Raw genomic sequence first — 20,432 nt, 5'->3', positions numbered from 1 at the left:
GAGACTGAGGAAATGACTCCTCCTCCTTCTACAAAGTTACAATGTACAGTCTGATCACTGGGGGAGGGGAGACTGAGGAAACTCCTCCTCCTCCTTCTACAAAGTTACAATGTACAGTCTGATCACTGGGGGAGGGGAGACTGAGGAAACGCCTCCTCCTCCTTCTACAAAGTTACAATGTACAGTCTGATCACTGGGGGAGGGGACTGAGGAAATGCCTCCTCCTCCTTCTATAAAGTTACTATGTACAGTCTGATCACTGGGGGAGGGAAGACTGAGAAAATGCCTCCTCCTCCTTCTACAAAGTTACAATGTACAGTCTGATCACTAGGGGAGGGGACTGAGGAAATGCTCCTCCTCCTTCCTGTATACAGACACGTTTCTGACGGATGGACTTGCCATCTTCTCTTTGTAATTTTGTATCTCTAATGATAAAAGTCGATGAAATAAGCAGTTCGAGGTGCAGATGACAGGAAGTTGTCCTTGAATGAGATGCCATCGCTCTGAGGGCCCCCCGCCGGTGTGACTCCCCCGTCCCCTTCTGGGGTCCCGGGAACACCTGTGATCCGGAGTAACCTGACCTCGGCTTCTCAGGTGACACCCTCCAGCTGCTCCGGGGGCCCATTAATAATGGAGGCGGAGAACATCGAGTTTCAGGGCAGTAAAGTGCGGCATTCGGCGGGCAGGAGACAGAAGGAGCCGCATCTGACGGGGCCACTTGTCCAGGTAATACCGAGTCATCCCAGAGAACTGATATCCAACCCTCCCTGTGTGATCGACCCGACCGACCACCATCCGTGTATTATTATACGGGAATTATATCGCTCCAACACTCTGCACAGCGCTGTACACTATGGGGTCTCCAAACTGCAGCCCAGGGGCTGGATGAGGCCCTTTACTTGCATTTATCCCACCCCTGGGGCACGATTCCTCCCACTGACACCAATGATGGGGCACTATTCCTCCCACTGACACCAATGATGGGGCACTATTCCTCCCACTGATACCAATGATGGGGCACTATTCCCCCACTGACACCAATGATGGGGCACTATTCCTCCCACTGACACCAATGATGGGACACTATTCCTCCCACTGACACCAATGATGGGGCACTATTCCTCCCACTGATACCAATGATGGGACACTATTCCTCCCACTAATACCAATGATGGGGCACGATTCCTCCCACTGACACCAATGATGGGGCACTATTCCTCCCACTGACACCAATGATGGGGCACTATTCCTCCCACTGACACCAATGATGGGACACTATTCCTCCCACTGACACCAATGATGGGGCACTATTCCTCCCACTGACACCAATGATGGGGCACTATTCCTCCCACTGACACCAATGATGGGGCACTATTCCTCCCACTGACACCAATGATGGGGCACTATTCCTCCCACTGACACCAATGATGGGGCACTATTCCTCCCACTGACACCAATGATGGGGCACTATTCCTCCCACTGATACCAATGATGGGACACTATTCCTCCCACTGACACCAATGATGGGGCACTATTCCTCCAACTGACACCAACAATGGAGCACTATTCCCCCCACTGACACCAATGATGGGGCACTATTCCTCCCACTGATACCAATGATGGGACACTATTCCTCCCACTGACACCAATGATGGGGCACTATTCCTCCCACTGACACCAACAATGGAGCACTATTCCTCCCACTGACACCAATGATGGGGCACTATTCCTCCCACTGACACCAATGATGGGACACTATTCCTCCCACTGACACCAATGATGGGGCACTATTCCTCCCACTGATACCAATGATGGGGCACTATTCCTCCCACTAATACCAATGATGGGGCACTATTCCTCCCACTGACACCAATGATGGGGCACTATTCCTCCCACTGACACCAATGATGGGGCACTATTCCTCCCACTGATACCAATGACGGGGCACTATTCCTCCCACTGACACCAATGATGGGGCACTATTCCTCCCACTGATACCAATGACGGGGCACTATTCCTCACACTGACACCAATGATGGGGCACTATTCCTCCCACTGATACCAATGATGTGGCACTATTCCTCCCACTGACACCAATGATGGGGCACTATTCCTCCCACTGACACCAATGATGTGGCACTATTCCTCCCACTGACACCAATGATGGGGCACTATTCCCCCCACTGATACCAATGATGGGGAACTATTCCTCCCACTGACACCAATGATGGGGCACTATTCCTCCCACTGACACCAATGATGGGGCACTATTCCCCCCACTGATACCAATGATGGGGAACTATTCCTCCCACTGACACCAATGATGGGGCACTATTCCTCCCACTGACACCAATGATGGGGCACTATTCCCCCCACTGATACCAATGATGGGGCACTATTCCTCCCACTGATACCAATGATGGGACACTATTCCTCCCACTGACACCAATGATGGGGCACTATTCCTCCCACTGACACCAACAATGGAGCACTATTCCTCCGACTGACACCAATGATGTGGCACTATTCCTCCCACTGACACCAATGATGGGGCACTATTCCTCCCACTGATACCAATGATGGGGCACTATTCCTTCCACTGACACCAATGATGTGGCATTATTCCTCCCACTGATACCAATGATGGGGCACTATTCCCCCCACTGACACCAATGATGGGGCACTATTCCCCCCACTGATACCAATGATGGGGCACTATTCCTCCCACTGATACTAATGATGGGGCACTATTCCTCCCACTGACACCAATGATGGGGCACTATTCCTCCCACTGACACCAATGATGGGGCACTATTCATCCCACTGATACCAATGATGGGGCACTATTCCTCCCACTGATACCAATGATGGGACACTATTCCTCCCACTGACACCAATGATGGGGCACTATTCCTCCCACTGACACCAACAATGGAGCACTATTCCTCCCACTGACACCAATGATGGAGCACTATTCCTCCCACTGACACCAACGATGGGGCACTATTCCTCCCACTGACACCAACGATGGGGTACTATTCCTCCTACTGACACCAACGATGGGGCACTATTCCTTCCACTGACACCAACGTTGGGGCACTATTCCTCCCACTGACACCAACGATGGGGAACTATTCCTCCCACTGACACCAACGATGGGGTACTATTCCTCCTACTGACACCAACGATGGGGCACTATTCCTTCCACTGACACCAACGTTGGGGCACTATTCCTCCCACTGACACCAACGATGGGGCACTATTCCTCCCACTGACACCAACGTTGGGGCACTATTCCTCCCACTGACACCAACGATGGGGCACTATTCCTCCCACTGACACCAACGATGGGGCACTATCCCTCCCACTGACACAAATGATGGGGTACTATTCCTCCCACTGACACCAATGATGGGGCACTATTCCTTCCACTGACACCAATGATGGGGCACTATTCCCCCCACTGACACCAATGATGGGGCACTATTCCCCCCACTGACACCAATGATGGGGCACTATTCCTCCCACTGACACAAATAATGGGGCACTATTCCCCCCACTGACTCCAATGATGGGGCACTATTACTCCCACTGACACCAATGATGGAGCACTATTCCTCCCACTGATACCAATGATGGGGCACTATTCCTCCCACTGATACCAATGATGGGGCACTATTCCTCCCACTGATACCAATGATGGGGCACTATTCCTCCCACTGACACCAATGATGGAGCACTATTCCTCCCACTGATACCAATAATGGGGCACTATTTCTCCCACTGATACCAATGATGGGGCACTATTCCTCCCACTGACACCAATGATGGGGCACTATTCCTCCCACTGACACCAATGATGGGGCACTATTCCTTCCACTGACACCAATGATGGGGCACTATTCCTCCCACTGATACCAATGATGGGGCACTATTCCTCCCACTGACACCAATGATGGGGCACTATTCCTCCCACTAATACCAATGATGGGGCACTATTCCTCCCACTGACACCAATGATGGGGTACTATTCCTCCCACTGATACCAATGATGGGACACTATTCCTCCCACTGACACCAATGATGGGGCACTATTCCTCCCACTGATACCAATGATGGGACACTATTCCTCCCACTGACACCAATGATGGGGCACTATTCCTCCCACTGATACCAATGATGGGGCACTATTCCTCCCACTGACACCAATGATGGGGCACTATTCCTCCCACTGACACCAATGATGGGGCACTATTCCTTCCACTGACACCAATGATGGGGCACTATTCCTCCCACTGATACCAATGATGGGGCACTATTCCTCCCACTGACACCAATGATGGGGCACTATTCCTCCCACTAATACCAATGATGGGGCACTATTCCTCCCACTGACACCAATGATGGGGCACTATTCCTACCACTGACACCAATGATGGGGCACTATTCCTCCCACTGACACCAATGATGGAGCACTATTCCTCCCACTGATACCAATGATGGGGCACTATTCCTCCCACTGATACCAATGATGGGCACTATTCCTCCCACTGACACCAATGATGGGGCACTATTCCTCCCACTGACACCAATGATGGGGCACTATTCCTCCCACTGACACCAATGATGGGGCACTATTCCTCCCACTGACACCAATGATGGGGCACTATTCCTCCCACTGAGACACCAATGATGGGGCACTATTCCTCCCACTGATACCAATGATGGGGCACTATTCCTCCCACTGACACCAATGATGGAGCACTATTCCTCCCACTGACACCAATGATGGGGCACTATTCCTCCCACTGAAGCAGAAACCCTGAAGTTGGAAAAAAAAGTAAGTTTGCGCAAATTGTTGGCTTTCACAAATATCTTTGTGGCATTTATTGGACATGTATCAGGAATCTGGGGGTAAAGGTCGACTTTAATTGATGCAATAAAGATACATTGTAATTACAAAGTTGCTCATGGAAATGACACCGAGCACACCACGGGTCTAACGAGGACAAACTTGACTGAGTTTGCATCTTGGGATGAAAGGCCCCCCTACTTACACGTCTCGGGGCCCGACCTTTTCATCGGAAACCCCGAAACGTGTTTTTAATGGTTTAACCGCTGATGTGCTCAGTGTCAGCCTTTTGCAGCAGAACGCTCTTAATTTTTTTGCTGGATCTCCAGAAGTGACAGTTGTACCTGCCTGGAGGCCTGTATCCATTGGAGGTCAATTTTCCTGGTCACATGATCAAGCTGCATTTTTGAAGCGCAATTTAACTTTTTAGAGTGTTCTGCTACTCTCAGCTTTGGATATACACTAGATTGCCCCAAGTATCGGGCCCCCGCCCCTTTCCACGCACATGACCTTTAATGGCCCCCCAGTCTTAGGCTGTAGGGTTCAATATGGAGTTGGCCCCGCCCTTTCCACACACATGACCTTTAATGGCCCCCCAGTCTTAGTCCATAGGGTTCAGTATGGAGTTGGCCCCGCCCTTTCCACGCACATGACCTTTAATGACCTCCCAGTCTTAGTCTGTAGGGTTCAATATTGAGTTGGCCCCGCCCTTTCCACGCACATGACCTTTAATGGCCCCCCAGTCTCAGTCCATAGGGTTCAATATTGAGTTGGCCCCGCCCTTTCCACGCACATGACCTTTAATTGCCCCCCAGTCTCAGTCCATAGGGTTCAATACTGAGTTGGCCCCGCCCTTTCCACGCACATGACCTTTAATGACCTCCCAGTCTTAGTCTGTAGGGTTCAATATTGAGTTGGCCCCGCCCTTTCCACGCACATGACCTTTAATGGCCCCCCAGTCTCAGTCCATAGGGTTCAATATTGAGTTGGCCCCGCCCTTTGCAGCTATAACAGCTTCAACTCTTCTGGGAAGGCCGTCCACAAGGTTTAGGAGGGTGTCTATGGGAAGGTTGGACCATTCTTCCAGAAGCACATTTGTCAGGTCAGGCACTGATGTCGGGGGAGGAGGCCTGGCTCGCAGTCTCCGCTCTAATTCATCCCAAAGGTGTTCTATGGGGTTGAGGTCAGGACTCTGTGCAGGCCAGTCAAGTTCCTCCACCCCAAACTGGCTCCTCCATGTCTTTATGGACCTTGCTTTGTGCACTGGGGGGCAGTCATGTTGGGACAGGAAGGGGCCATCCCCAAACTCCTCCCACAAAGTCCAAAAGAGTTGCCTTCCCTGGAACTAGGGGGCCAAGCCCAACCCCTGAAAAGCAACCCCACACCTTAATCCCCCCTCCACCAAACTTTACACTTGGCACAATGCAGTCAGGCAAGTACCGTTCTCCTGGCCACCGCCAAACCCAGACACATCCATCGGATTGCCAGACAGAGAAGCGTGATTGGTCACTCCAGAGAACATGCCTCCCCTGCTCTAGAGTCCAGTGGTGGCGTGCTTTACACCACGGCATCCAACGCTTTGCATTGCACTTGGTGATGGAAGGCTTGGATGTAGCTGCTCGGCCATGGAAACCCATTCCATGAAGCTCTCTACGCACTGTTGTTGGGCTCATCTGAAGGCCACACCAAGTTTGGAGGTCTTTAGCTATTGACTCTGCAGACAGTTGGTGACTTCTGCGCACTGTGCGCTTCAGCATGCGCTGACCCCGCTGGTCAGGAGGCAGGTCGAGGTCACAACGGAAGGTCAGCAGAATCATGGTCAGGAGACAGGCCAAGGTCACACTGGGAAGTCAACAGAATTGAATTCGTAATGCAGGCTGAGGTCACACCTGAAGGTCAGTTGAGGTCATCCATTGTCAAGAGCTAGCCAATGTCAACAGAAGGTAGGCGGAGCAGTGACAAGTCCAGTTGGGTCAGCAACAGGAAAGCAGATCACAGGAACAGGTTCCGGGATTATGTTGCAGAGTAACCGGTAAGCAACATGTAGCAGCAGCATTCTGACTCAGCTCTGTTCCTATATTTGGCCGTCTGGCACCAAGATTGGAAACAAGCGTGTGGGTCAGTGCCCCCTGGACGTGTTCACATCAGCATTTTGACCCTTGTTCTGGGTATTAACACTCTTGCAAGGCCAGTTGCGTAACTAGAACCTTCAGGATTGGCCCCCCTGACCCCCAGCCAGGGCCCTTCCCTCCGAGTCCTGCCTGGGTCGCAAGTGAGACCTTTGTGACCACTGGTGTCAGTAGTTATTTTATTTTTTAAATATTATTTACCATTATTCTATTACAATTTTTTTTTAAATGAAATTTTTTACATTTTTGCAAGAGCCCCGTTGAGAGATGGGGGGGGGTGTTTTGGTGAGATATCAGGGGTCTAAACAGACCTCTGATGTTCACCTTTGAGGCAGAGAAAGGAGATTGCGAACACAGCGCTCAATCTCCATCTCTGCAACCTCAGCCGTACAGAATGAATGGGCAGTAATAGCTCTGTACAGAGGCTTTCTGTCCATTCATAAACTGAAGCATAGTAAACACAGTTTACTATGCTTCAATTATGAATGGACAGCAGGGAAGGGGCCGGTCAATGTGTCATTTATCGACCCCTTTTTTTTCTGAATGCATACCGATCACTGACTCTCCATTCACAAAAAAAAGGGTCGGTCAACGACACATTGGTAGGCCCCTTCCCCGCTCTCCATCCAGCGGGAGGGGGTAAGGCGGCAGTGCTGCAAGGAGGGGGGGCCAGGATAGCATGGAGAGGGGGGGGGGCCAGCAGAAAGAAAAGCTGGATAGGAGGAGCAGCAAGGGGGCAGCTGCATATAGAGAAATCAATCTCTCCATTTTCCTCCAGCACCTGCTGATACCGGCTTCTCCTCCTCTCCCTCCCACAGGCATTCAGCAGCTGCAGGAGGAAAATGGAGAGATCAATTCCCCTACATGCAGCCGCACCCAACCGCTTCTACAGGAGTATGGAGGGTCGCACTGGCCTCCTGCAGCATGGGGTCAGGTCACAATTGCGACCCCTGCGACCCCTGTAGGTACGCTCCTGTCTAAGGCTCTTCCTGATGCTTTCCCGACAATGCCAACTCTAAGATCAGTAATAATTGGATGTCTCCTTGGTGGTTGGCATTCGTTAGCCGCTGGTTCGGGCAGCCTCTTGAGTTTTCACAGATATTGTTCCTTCAAACCCTGATGAAGGACAGATCTTAATCCCCGAAACCTGTTGGTTTTTATAAAAATTTGCCTTTTGAAAAAAACATATATCTTGCCAATCAAAGTGCTCTGTTATGGGTCTCTCAGGGTTGGTTGTGAGGAATGGTCGGCATCTCCAGATCCTCATAGATTTGCTCATTCTCATCACAACCCAAGGTGACCTATCATGATCATAGTATTGGATGATACGGACAGACATGACGGTGCTACAAGAATTTGCGAAACATTGTTGTGATTGCGAGGGTGTCAGGTCGTGAACTGCCGTGTGTGTGAGGTGGTCACGGCGTCCCCTGTCTTGTCTTCTTCCCGAAGGTTGGAACCATGGTGTCATCATTGTATTGGATGATACGGACAGACATGACATGATGGTGCTACAAGAATTTGCAAAACATTGTTGCGATTGCGAGGGTGTCAGGTCGTGAACTGCCATGTATGTGAGGTGGTCACGGCGTCCCCTGTCTTGTCTTCTTCCCGAAGGTTGGAACCATGGTGTCATCATTGTATTGGATGATACGGACAGACATGACATGATGGTACTACAAGAATTTGCGAAACATTGTTGCGATTGCGAGGGTGTCAGGTCGTGAACTGCCATGTATGTGAGGTGGTCACGGCATCCCCTGTCTTGTCTTCTTCCCGAAGGTTGGAACCACGGTGTCATCATCGTATTGGATGATACGAACAGACATTACATGATGGTGCTACAAGAATTTGCAAAACATTGTTGCGATTGCGAGGGTGTCAGGTCGTGAACTGATGTGTGTATGAGGTGGTCACGGCGTCCCCTGTCTTGTCTTCCTCTCGAAGGTTGGAACCATGGTGTCCCCAGCCATAGCCTTGGCCTTCATCCCGTTCATCATCACCCTCATCATCCGCTACCGCCATTATTTCCTGCTCTTCTACCGAGCCGTGATGGTGCGCAGGATCCAGGACTATCTGACCGGCATGCCACGCGAGGAGCGGGCCTTCCAGTACGTCATGCTCCACGCCATCCCCGGAGACCCCCAGCACGTGCTCAACACCTTCGACCAGTACTGCCTGCACTGTGAGCACCTCAGCAACATCGGACCTCAGAAAGGTGCGTCACAAACGTGGGCGAAGGTCCACCGTCACAGGAGGTTTATGTTGTCCACCTTGAAAATTTCTACAACTTTGTCCCTCATATATCCAGAGTCTACTAACCTGTAATATCTACTGTAGGTATCTATGGGTCAAAAAAGAGCTCTAGAAAAAAAACATTTGCAATGTACCAATGAAAGGCCTCCAATGAGGGCTGTCCCTTGTCTGGCCGGCTGCTGCTGGTTCATTTGTTCTGCACATGGGTGGTAAAATTGAATGCTCTCCTTCTATTTCCTCTATAGGTTGAATGTTATTCATAAAAAAAGTTCGGGAAAATACAGCATCATGGCCACTAGATGGAGTTGAGGCTCATACACCTTTCTGTGATCCTTAGTGACATCTAGTGGTCATAATGCTGTATTTTCCTAAACTGCTCTGTTTTTTTTTTTCTATGAATGAATAACATTTGACCTGGACAGGAAATTGAAAGGGGATCATTCAATTTTTGCCCCCAGAATGAATATACACTCCTGCTCGCTCTCCGCCTTTCTGAACGTCAGGATCTCCATCCCTGACCATACACAGAATGCCTTGTATCCTGCAAAAGAATACAAGACGTTTTGTGATTAGAGGAGGGGGGGGAGGAAGGCGGAGAGCGAGCAAGGCTATTACTGGCCGTATGAGAGACGGGACGATCATTCTCAGCACTGGAAGGTCGATGCTTACAGCAGTGTCCAGGATGAATGAAAAAAAAATTAGATTTACCCAACGCAGCACATGGGACTCGAACCGTAAGAGGCCATTTATTTGTATATAGTAATGTCCAAAAACAGTCTGTTTCCAGGAGCTCCACCCACATGGAAGAAAAATATATTTTAAAAATATTCTTCCCAAATATATTGACATATATTTGAAATACTACAATTTAGCCGTATTCTATATATTTCAAAATCTATTTCAATAAATATATATATATACTGCATGTTGAAATGCGTTTTTATTACAAAATATATGAAAAACATATTTTTTTAAAATACATTTCAAATATACTGTATGTCTTTAACAATACAAATATACGTTTTTGGAATGTATTTACAAATATATGTAAAAATATATGTTAAAAATGACTTTTTTTATATGTTAAAAGGAAATCTGAAGAATATGTTTAAAAAAATATATATATTTATATATATATATATAATGTATATATATATATATATATATATATACACATACACACTGTATGTTGAAATGCGTTTTTTCTATATTACAAAATATATGAAAAATATATATTTTTAAATATATTCTTTAGATTTATTTTAACATATAAAAAAGTCATTTTAACATATTTTTTTTACATACATTTGTAAATGCATTCTAAAAACGTAGGTTAAATGTATTTTTAAAGACATACATACATAAAGTGGGGATCGAAAGTTTGGGCACCCCAGCTAAAAATTTGTATTAATGTGCATAAAGAAGCCAAGGAAAGATGGAAAAATCTCCAAAAGGCATCAAATTACAGATTAGACATTCTTATAATATGTCAACAAAAGTTAGATTTTATTTCCATCATTTACACTTTCAAAATAACAGAAAACAAAAAAATGGCGTCTGCAGAGGTTTGGGCACCCTGCAGAATTTATAGCATGCACTGCCCCCTTTGCCAAGCTGAGACCTGCCAGTGTCATGGATTGTTCTCAATCATCATCTGGGAAGACCAGGTGATGTCAATCTCAAAGGTTTTAAATGCCCAGACTCATCTGACCTTGCCCCAACAATCAGCACCATGGGTTCTTCTAAGCAGTTGTCTAGAAAACTGAAACTGAAAATAGTTGACGCTCACAAAGCTGGAGAAGGCTATAAGAAGATAGCAAAGCGTTTTCAGATGTCAATATCCTCTGTTCGGAATGTCATTAAGAAATGGCAGTCATCAGGAACAGTGGAAGTTAAAGTAAGATCTGGAAGACCAAGAAAAATATCAGACAGAACAGCTCGCAGGATTGTGAGAAAAACAATTCAAAACCCACGTTTGACTGCACGATCCCTCCAGAAAGATCTGGCAGACACTGGAGTTGTGGTCACTATTCCACTATAAAGAGATACTTGTACAAATATGGTCTTCATGGAAGAGTCATCAGAAGAAAACCTCTTCTACGTCCTCACCACAAAAATCATCGTTTGAACTTTGCAAATGAACATATAGACAAGCCTGATGCATTTTGGAAACAAGTTCTGTGGACCGATGAGGTTAAAATTGAACTTTTTGGCCGGAATGAGCAAAGGTACGTTTGGAGAAGAAGGGGCACAGAATTTAATGAAAAGAACCTCTGTCCAACTGTTAAGCATGGGGTTGGATCAATCATGCTTTGGGGTTGTGTTGCAGCCAGTGGCACAGGGAACATCTCACGAGTAGAAGGAAAAATGGATTCAATAACATTTCAGCAAATTTTGGATGGTAACTTGATGCCATCTGTGAAAAAGCTGAAGTTAAAGAGAGGATGGCTTCTACAAATGGATAATGATCCTAAACACACCTCGAAATCCACGGGGGATTACATCAAGAGGCGTAAACTGAAGGTTTTGCCATGGCCTTCACAATCTCCTGACCTCAACATCATTGAAAATCTATGGATAGACCTTAAAAGAGCAGTGCGTGACAGACAGCCCAGAGATCTCAAAGAACTGGAAGACTTTTGTAAGGAAGAATGGGCAAAGATACCTCAAACAAGAATTGAAAGACTCTTGGCTGGCTACAAGAAGCGTTTACAAGCCGTGATACTTGCCAAAGGGGGCAGTACAAGATATTAACTCTGCAGGGTGCCCAAACTTTTGCAGACGCCATTTTGTTTTTTCTGTTATTTTGAAAGTGTAAATGATGGAAATAAAATCTAACTTTTGTTGACATATTATAAGATTGTCTAATCTGTAATTTGATGCCTTTTGGAGATTTTTCCATCTTTCCTTGGCTTCTTTATGCACATTAATACAAATTTTTAGCTGGGGTGCCCAAACTTTCCATCCCCACTGTGTGTATATATACATATATATATATATATATATATATATATATATATATATATATATATATATATACCCTGTATGTTGAAATTAGTTTTTTATATATTACAAAATATATGAAAAATATTTTTAAAAATATATATATTTTTTTAAATATATTATTCAGATTTTATTTAACATATAAAAAAGTCATTTTAACATATATTTGTAAATAAATTCCAAAAATGTAGATTTGTATTTTTAAAGACATACAGAATATTTGAAATGTATTTTTAATTTTTTTTTTCATATATTTTGTAATAAAAATGCATTTCAACACGCAGTATATATATATATATATTGAAATAGATTTTGAATTATATTGAATGAGGTTAAAATTGTAGCATTTCAAATATGTGTCAATATATCTGGGAAGAAATTTTTAAAAATATATTTCAAATATATTTTTCTTCCATATGAAGGGCCCCTTAAATTAGTGGTCAGTGGAGAAGGACCCCCTTATGTTAGTGGTCAGTGGGGAAGAACCCCTTATATTAGTGGTCAGTGGAGAAGGACCCCTTATGTTAGTGGTCAGTGGAGAAGGACCCTTTATATTAGTGGTCAGTGGAGAAGGACCCCTTATATTAGTAGTCAGTGGAGAAGGACCCCTTATGTTAGTGGTCAGTGGAGAAGGACCCCCTTATATTAGTAGTCAGTGGAGAAGGACCCCTTATGTTAGTGGTCAGTGGAGAAGGACCCCCTTATGTTAGTAGTCAGTGGAGAAGGACCCCTTATATTAGTAGTCAGTGGAGAAGAACCCCCTTATGTTAGTGGTCAGTGGAAAAGGACCCCTTATATTAGTGGTCAGTGGAGAAGGACCCCCTTATATTAGTGGTCAGTGGAGAAGGACCCCCTTATGTTAGTGGTCAGTGGAGAAGGACCCCCTTATGTTAGTGGTCAGTGGAGAAGGACCCCTTATATTAGTGGTCAGTGGAGAAGGACCCCTTATATTAGTGGTCAGTGGAGAAGGACCCCTTATATTAGTGGTCAGTGGAGAAGGACCCCTTATATTAGTGGTCAGTGGAGAAAGACCACCTTATATTGGTGGTCAGTGGAGAAGGGCCCCTTATATTAGTGGTCAGTGGAGAAAGACCACCTTATATTGGTGGTCAGTGGAGAAGGGCCCCTTATATTAGTGGTCAGTGGAGAAGGACCCCCTTATATTAGTGGTCAGTGGAGAAGGACCCCCTTATGTTAGTGGTCAGTGGAGAAGGACCCCCTTATGTTAGTGGTCAGTGGAGAAGGACCCCTTATATTAGTGGTCAGTGGAGAAGGACCCCCTTATGTTAGTGGTCAGTGGAGAAAGACCACCTTATATTAGTGGTCAGTGGAGAAGGACCCCCTTATGTTAGTGGTCAGTGGAGAAGGGCCCCCTTATATTAGTGGTCAGTGGAGAAGGACCCCTTATATTAGTGGTCAGTGGATAAGGACCCCCTTATGTTAGTAGTCAGTGGAGAAGGACCCCCTTATGTTAGTGGTCAGTGTAGAAGGACCCCCTTATGTTAGTGGTCAGTGGAGAAGGATCCCCTTATGTTAGTGGTCAGTGGAGAAGGACCTCTTATATTAGTGGTCAGTGGAGAAGGACCCCTTATATTAGTGGTCAGTGGAGAAGGACCTCTTATATTAGTGGTCAGTGGAGAAGGACCCCTTATATTAGTGGTCAGTGGAGAAGGACCCCCTTATATTAGTGGTCAGTGGAGAAGGACCCCTTATATTAGTGGTCAGTGGAGAAGGGCCCCTTATATTAGTGGTCAGTGGAGAAAGACCGCCTTATATTGGTGATCCGTGGAGAAGGACCCCCTTATATTGGTGGTCAGTGGAGAAGGGCCCCCTTATATTAGTGGTCAGTGGAGAAGGACCCCTTATATTAGTGGTCAGTGGAGAAGGACCCCTTATATTAGTGGTCAGTGGAGAAGGACCCCTTATATTAGTGGTCAGTGGAGAAGGACCCTTTTATATTAGTGGTCAGTGGAGAAGGACCACTTATATTAGTGGTCAGTGAAGAAGGACCCCTTATATTGGTGGTCAGTGGAGAAGGACCCATATAATAGTAGTCAGTGGAGAAGGACCCCTTATATTAGTGGTCAGTGGAGAAGGGCCCCTTATATTAGTGGTCAGTGGAGAAAGACCGCCTTATATTGGTGGTCCGTGGAGAAGGACCCCCTTATATTAGTGGTCAGTGGAGAAGGACCCCCTTATATTAGTGGACAGTGGAGAAGGACCCCTTATATTGGTGGTCAGTGGAGAAGGACCCCCTTATATTGGTGGTCAGTGGAGAAGGACCCCTTATATTAGTGGTCAGTGGAGAAAGACCACCTTATATTGGTGGTCAGTGGAGAAGGACCCCTTATATTAGTGGTCAGTGGAGAAGGACCCCTTATATTGGTGGTCAGTGGAGAAGGACCCCTTATATTAGTGGTCAGTGGAGAAGGACCCCTTATATTGGTGGTCAGTGGAGAAGGACCCCCTTATATTAGTGGTCAGTGGAGAAGGACCCCCTTATATTAGTGGACAGTGGAGAAGGACCCCTTATATATGTGGTCAGTGGAGAAGGACCCCTTATATTAGTGGTCAGTGGAGAAGGACCCCTTATATTATGGTCAGTGGAGAAAGACCACCTTATATTGGTGGTCAGTGGAGAGGGACCCCTTATATTGGTGGTCAGTGGAGAAGGGCCCCTTATATTGGTGGTCAGTGGAGAAGGGCCCCTTATATTGGTGGTCAGTGGAGAAGGACCCCTTATAACCCAGCCCACTCCCCCCCGTCTCTTCTCTCCTCCCCCAGGGAAGACCCTGGATCGTCTGGTCTATGAGAACGCGCCCCTCAATGTGCTGGAACTGGGCACATACTGCGGCTACGCCACCATCATCATCGCCCAGGCCCTGCCACTGGGGGCCCGCCTCTACACCGTGGACTACAACCCCAGGAAGGCTGCCGTGGCTGAGAAGGTGATCCGATTGGCTGGCTTCGATGATGACACGGTGCGTACCGTCTCTGTTTATCAATGAGTAAATCCATCCAGGGGGCACAACTGGCAGTATGACAGATCACATGACCTCTATGGGGGCCGATCACATGACCTCTATGGGGGCCGATCACATGACCTCTATGGGGGCCGATCACTGACTGGCAGCACTAAGGCAGCCCATACACACTGCAATCTGATTGTACCAGCCAATGAAAATGTACCAAACCGATGTCAGTGGGAGATCCGATCCGATCGATGAGCATAGTGAGAGATCGGCCGTGTCAGGGCGCCTGCTGGAATCCTTCACAATGAGAGCTGCACCCCCTCCTCTGGTCACATGATTACAACACGCACTTTATTACAGACACGGGACCCCTTCGCAGGACTCCGCAGGGGGTGTCTGTGATCTCAACTCCCCCTTATATTGGAAGAGGCTGAGATGATGTCATCAGTCTGCTGCAGGCAGGAGGAGTCATTTCCTCAGTCTCCCCTCCCCCAGTGATCAGACCGTACATTGTAACTTTGTAGAAGGAGGAGGAGTCATTTCCTCAGTCTCCCCACCCCCAGTGATCAGACTGTACATTGTAACTTTGTAGAAGGAGGAGGAGTCATTTCCTCAGTCTCCCCTCCCCCAGTGATCAGACCGTACATTGTAACTTTGTAGAAGGAGGAGGAGTAATTTCCTCAGTCTCCTCTCCCCCAGTGATCAGACCGTACATTGTAACTTTGTAGAAGGAGGAAGAGTCATTTCCTCAGTCTCCCCTCCCCCAGTGATCAGACCGTACATTGTAACTTTGTAGAAGGAGGAAGAGTCATTTCCTCAGTTTCCCCTCCCCCAGTGATCAGACCGTACATTGTAACTTTGTAGAAAGAGGAAGAGTCATTTCCTCAGTCTCCCCTCCCCCAGTGATCAGACCGTACATTGTAACTTTGTAGAAGGAGGAGGAGTCATTTCCTCAGTCTCCCCTCCCCCAGTGATCAGACCGTACATTGTAACTTTGTAGACGGAGGAGGAGTCATTTCCTCAGCCTCCTCCCCCTCAGTGATCAGACTGTACATTGTAACTTTGTAGAAGGAGGAGGAGGCGTTTCCTCAGTCTCCCCTCCCCCAGTGATCAGACTGTACATTGTAACTTTGTAGAAGGAGGAAGAGTCATTTCCTCAGTCTCCTCCCCCTCAGTGATCAGACTGTACATTGTATCCTAGGAGAATGGGGGGGATCAGTGTCATTGTTCACATATTTCCCCTCACGCTGTCATCTTCTACCCCGCCTGTAGGTGGAGCTCCTGGTGGGTCCCTCGGATGAAGTCATCCCGCAGCTAAAGGACAAGCATGGGGTGCAGACGTTGGATTTCATCTTCATGGATCACGGGAAGCGATGCTACCTGCGGGACCTCCAGCTGCTGGAAGAGGTGGGGCTCCTGCAGGAGGGGACCATCATCCTGGCGGACAACGTGCTGTTCCCGGGGGCCCCCCATTTCATGCAGTATGTGAAGAGCTCCGGGAAGTTCCAGTGCAAGATGCACCGCGGCCACCTGGAGTACTTCCGCTACATCCGGGACGGCATGGCGGAGCTGACATACTCCAAGCTGCTCTGAGCCAATCACCCAAATAAAGACTTTTCCTACACCTACGCCTCGTTATTGGTGTCATGGCCGACTGGGCCCTGGGGGTGTCATCCCCGTCCCTCCTCCTCCCCTCACTGACCTGGAGTCAGGATGAGGATGAAAAAACTGGAGGACCCCAAATTCTATCATCATAGGTGTGAAATCCTTCATAGAGGGTTCCTCCAGGTCTGTACACCCGCTGTGCCCATTATGAGGGGTTCCCACCATCCCTGTGCTGAGTTCCCGGGTCTGTACGCCCGCTGTGCCCATTATGAGGGGTTCCCACCATCCCTGTCCTGAGTTCCGAGGTCTGTACACCCGCTGTGCTCATTATGAGGGGTCCCCACCATCCCTGTGCTGAGGTCCTGGGTCTGTACACCCGCTGTGCCCGTTATGAGGGGTTCCCACCATCCCTGTGCTGAGGTCCTGGGTCTGTACACCCGCTGTGCCCATTATGAGGGGTTCCCACCATCCCTGTGCTAAGTTCCCAGGTCTGTACACCCGCTGTGCCCAATATGAGGGGTTCCCACCATCCCTGTGCTGAGTTCCCGCATCTGTACGCTCGCTGTGCCCATTATGAGGGGTTCCCACCATCCCTGTGCTGAGTTCCCGGGTCTGTAAACCTCATGTGCCCATTACAAAGGGCACATCCTTGTCCCCTCTGTATTGTGCCCTCCTGACTCCCCCTGTACTGTGCCCTCCTAGCCCCCCTGTACTATGCCCTCCTAGCCCCCCTGTACTGTGCCCTCCTGTCCCCCTGTACTGTGCCCTCCTGTCCCCCCTGTACTGTGCCCTCCTGTCCCCCCTGTACTGTGCCCCCCCGCCCCCCCTGTACTGTGCCCTCCTGTCCCCCCTGTACTGTGCCCTCCTGTCCCCCCCGTACTGTGCCCTCCTAGCCCCCCAGTACTGTGCCCTCCTTAACCCCATTGTACGGTGCCCTCCTGTCCCCCCTGTACTGTGCCCGCCTGTCCCCCCTGTACTGTGCCCTCCTGTCCCCCCTGTACTGTGCCCTCCTGTCCCCCCTGTACTGTGCCCTACGGTCCCCCCTGTACTGTGCCCTACGGTCCCCCCTGTACTGTGCCCTCCTGTCCCCCCCGTACTGTGCCCTCCTAGCCCCCCAGTACTGTGCCCTCCTTAACCCCATTGTAAGGTGCCCTCCTGTCCCCCCTGTACTGTGCCCTCCTGTCCCCCCTGTACTGTGCCCTCCTGTCCCCCCTGTACTGTGCCCTACGGTCCCCCCTGTACTGTGCCCTCCTGTCCCCCTGTACTGTGCCCTCCTGTCCCCCCTGTACTGTGCCCTCCTGTCCCCCAGTATTGTGCCCTCCTGACTCCCCCCTGTACTGTGCCCCCCTGCCCCCCTGTACTGTGCCCCCCTGTCCCCCCTCCCTGTACTGCTCCCTTTGTGTGGATTAGTCTGGTATATTTTCTTATTATTTGAAATCGTTTTTATGGAAAGTACTAATAAATGTTTCCTCCCCCCTGACATCGACAAAACCATCCCCCAATAAAATCATCAGTTCACTGTAAATGGCCCCCCAACATCCGCAGCACACATGCGTTGCCCCAGAATGCAGGGTGGGGCCCTCCTGTAGTGCAGTGCATGTCCTCAGACGTGGCGGTCCATTCATCGGAATTGTCTGCTTCAATGCAGTGCGTGGGGGTACCAGGGTCTGAATGGGCCCCCGATAGACACCCCGCCCCATATTTAGGAACACCCTCATATCTGGGCTGGCAGATCCTAACCAGTCATGTTTCGGGTGTCGGCAGCTTCCTGCTGAGGCTTCTCACATGGGTGTTCTGTGGGCTGACAGGTCCCCTTTAAGGCACGGGACTGGACTGTGAGCCTGATTGCTCCTCCTGTGCTGGCTGCAGGTTGTTGAATGGTGTGGGTGCGGAACCCTGGCAGGTGAGGAGGACCGGCCATCCTGTGCGGTCACATTGTGGGCCGAGCACTTACCGTACAGCACAGGTGAGTACATGCCACCCCCCCCCCCCCCGGGAAATTGCAAAAGATTTACGGGTTCAAATGGCAGCGCGAGCCATGGCTACCCATGTGTGCCGGAGACTGGCAACCCCCAACCCGACATCGGCAACTATGGTTGCACAATCGCCTTCTGTCGCTGGCAGGGGCGGACTGACCATTCCAGCACTCGGACACTGCCAGAGGGCCCAGGGTCAGTAGGGGCCCCATGAGATGCCCCTGGTACCTTTTCATTGGCTGTTTCATAGGCTTTTTTGGTGTGGGTGAGGACACGGGCCCCATGATCCCCTATTGCCCGGGGGCCCCATGAGTTGTCAGTCCGCCCCTGGTCACCAGTCACACCGCTGCGATTTCTGAAGACTTGTGAAGATTTTCAACGTTTTCTTGCAATTCGCGGTGCAATTCATTTTTTTTTTTCTCCTCCATTCTATTCTATGTCTGAAATCGCAACAGAACTGCAGAAAAAGTCCTGAAAGAACGACTCTAGAAATCTCACGTGAAGACATCGACATTCACATTCATTAGATGCCATTTCAAGTCACAAATTGCACCGGTGTGAGCGGCCACTTGCACCCCGGTCACCTCAAACCAGGGGCGGACTGACAACTCATGGGGCCCCCGGGCAATAGGGGATCATGGGGCCCTTGTGTCCTTGCCCAAACTCAAATAAGCCTATGAAAAAGGTACCAGGGGCATCTCATGGGGCCCCCTACTGACCCCGGGCCCTCGGGCAGTGCCTGAGTTTCTAAATGGTCAGTCCGCCCCTGCCTCAAACCCAGCTTTGAAATCGTGGTGCGACTTACTGTGAAGTCGCATGATTTCAAATTCGGGTGACATGCTGATTTTCAGGTGTGAATTGCATGACATCTGACACCTGTGTATTCAAATCGCACCAAAATTGGAGAAATCGGTGCGGCTCTGACCAAGTTGGAATCGCACCGACGTGACCGATGTAATTGCGGACGATAGGGTGTGACTTGGCGTGCGATTTGAAAGTCGTTCGGCATGCAAATCGCATGCTGAGTTGCACCCAGTGTGACCAGGGACCAGGGGCGGACTGACAACTCATGGGGCCCCCGGGCAATAGGGTATCATGGGGCCCCTGTGTCCTTGCCCACACTCAAAAAAGCCTATGAAAAAGGTACCAGGGGCATCTCATGGGGCCCCCTACTGACCCCGGGCCCTCGGGCAGTGCCCGAGTTTCCAAATGACGACCTACCTAAACCATCAGGCAGGCCCATACACTACATAGTTGTTGGCAGATCAACGCCAGGCCATAAACTACACAATCTGATCTCCTTTAGATCTGCTCAGCAATGCAAGAGTCTTCCTGATTGGATAGAAAATGATTGGATGGATGCGGTAGGTCCATTTATTTCATGGTTTTGGTAAATCTATCGTTGATTGTATGGGTACAGATACGGCCCCGACATCCAAATATGCCAGTCCCCGAGCTCACCCCGTGTGCAATCACATGTCATATTGGCGGGGCTTTTTGTTAGCGGTCTATTGATGCTGGCTGCTGACAGATCTGATGTTGCTGGGGGGGGGTCTATTGTTCTGGGGGTCAAGCGTTGCTGAGCGGGATCTACTGTTGAGGAAGGAGTCTCCTGTTCCTGGCAGCTGGAGGGTCTATG

At 49.0% G+C, this 20,432-nt stretch overlaps 1 protein-coding gene across 1 annotated transcript; it reads left to right on the top strand.

Annotated features, from left to right (window-relative positions):
- Window positions 1-431: 431 nt before the first annotated feature.
- Window positions 432-16,836, top strand: LOC149428623 (transmembrane O-methyltransferase homolog). The gene is made up of 4 exons (XM_089667191.1): window positions 432-726; window positions 8,929-9,199; window positions 15,025-15,221; window positions 16,485-16,836. The coding sequence occupies exons 1-4, from the start codon at window positions 631-633 to the stop codon at window positions 16,803-16,805; spliced, it is 885 nt and encodes a 294-aa protein (XP_089523317.1). The 5' UTR covers window positions 432-630; the 3' UTR covers window positions 16,806-16,836.
- Window positions 16,837-20,432: the final 3,596 nt, after the last annotated feature.

This window comes from Staurois parvus, unplaced genomic scaffold, assembly GCF_062004578.1.
Source record: "Staurois parvus isolate SC_StPar_1 unplaced genomic scaffold, SC_StPar_1.0 ptg003082l, whole genome shotgun sequence".
Classification (NCBI taxonomy): Eukaryota; Metazoa; Chordata; class Amphibia; order Anura; family Ranidae; genus Staurois; species Staurois parvus.
Note: the sequence above shows the minus strand (reverse complement) of the source record. Positions and strands in the feature narration are given on the sequence as shown.

Bases quoted from the DNA above. Each gene is read 5' to 3' on its own strand.
- LOC149428623 (XM_089667191.1), top strand. From the start codon at position 631: ATGGAGGCGGAGAACATCGAGTTTCAGGGCAGTAAAGTGCGGCATTCG. The intron at 9,200-15,024 runs GTGCGTCACAAA...CTCCTCCCCCAG, and splicing joins CAACATCGGACCTCAGAAAG to GGAAGACCCTGGATCGTCTG. The intron at 15,222-16,484 runs GTGCGTACCGTC...CCCCGCCTGTAG, and splicing joins CTGGCTTCGATGATGACACG to GTGGAGCTCCTGGTGGGTCC.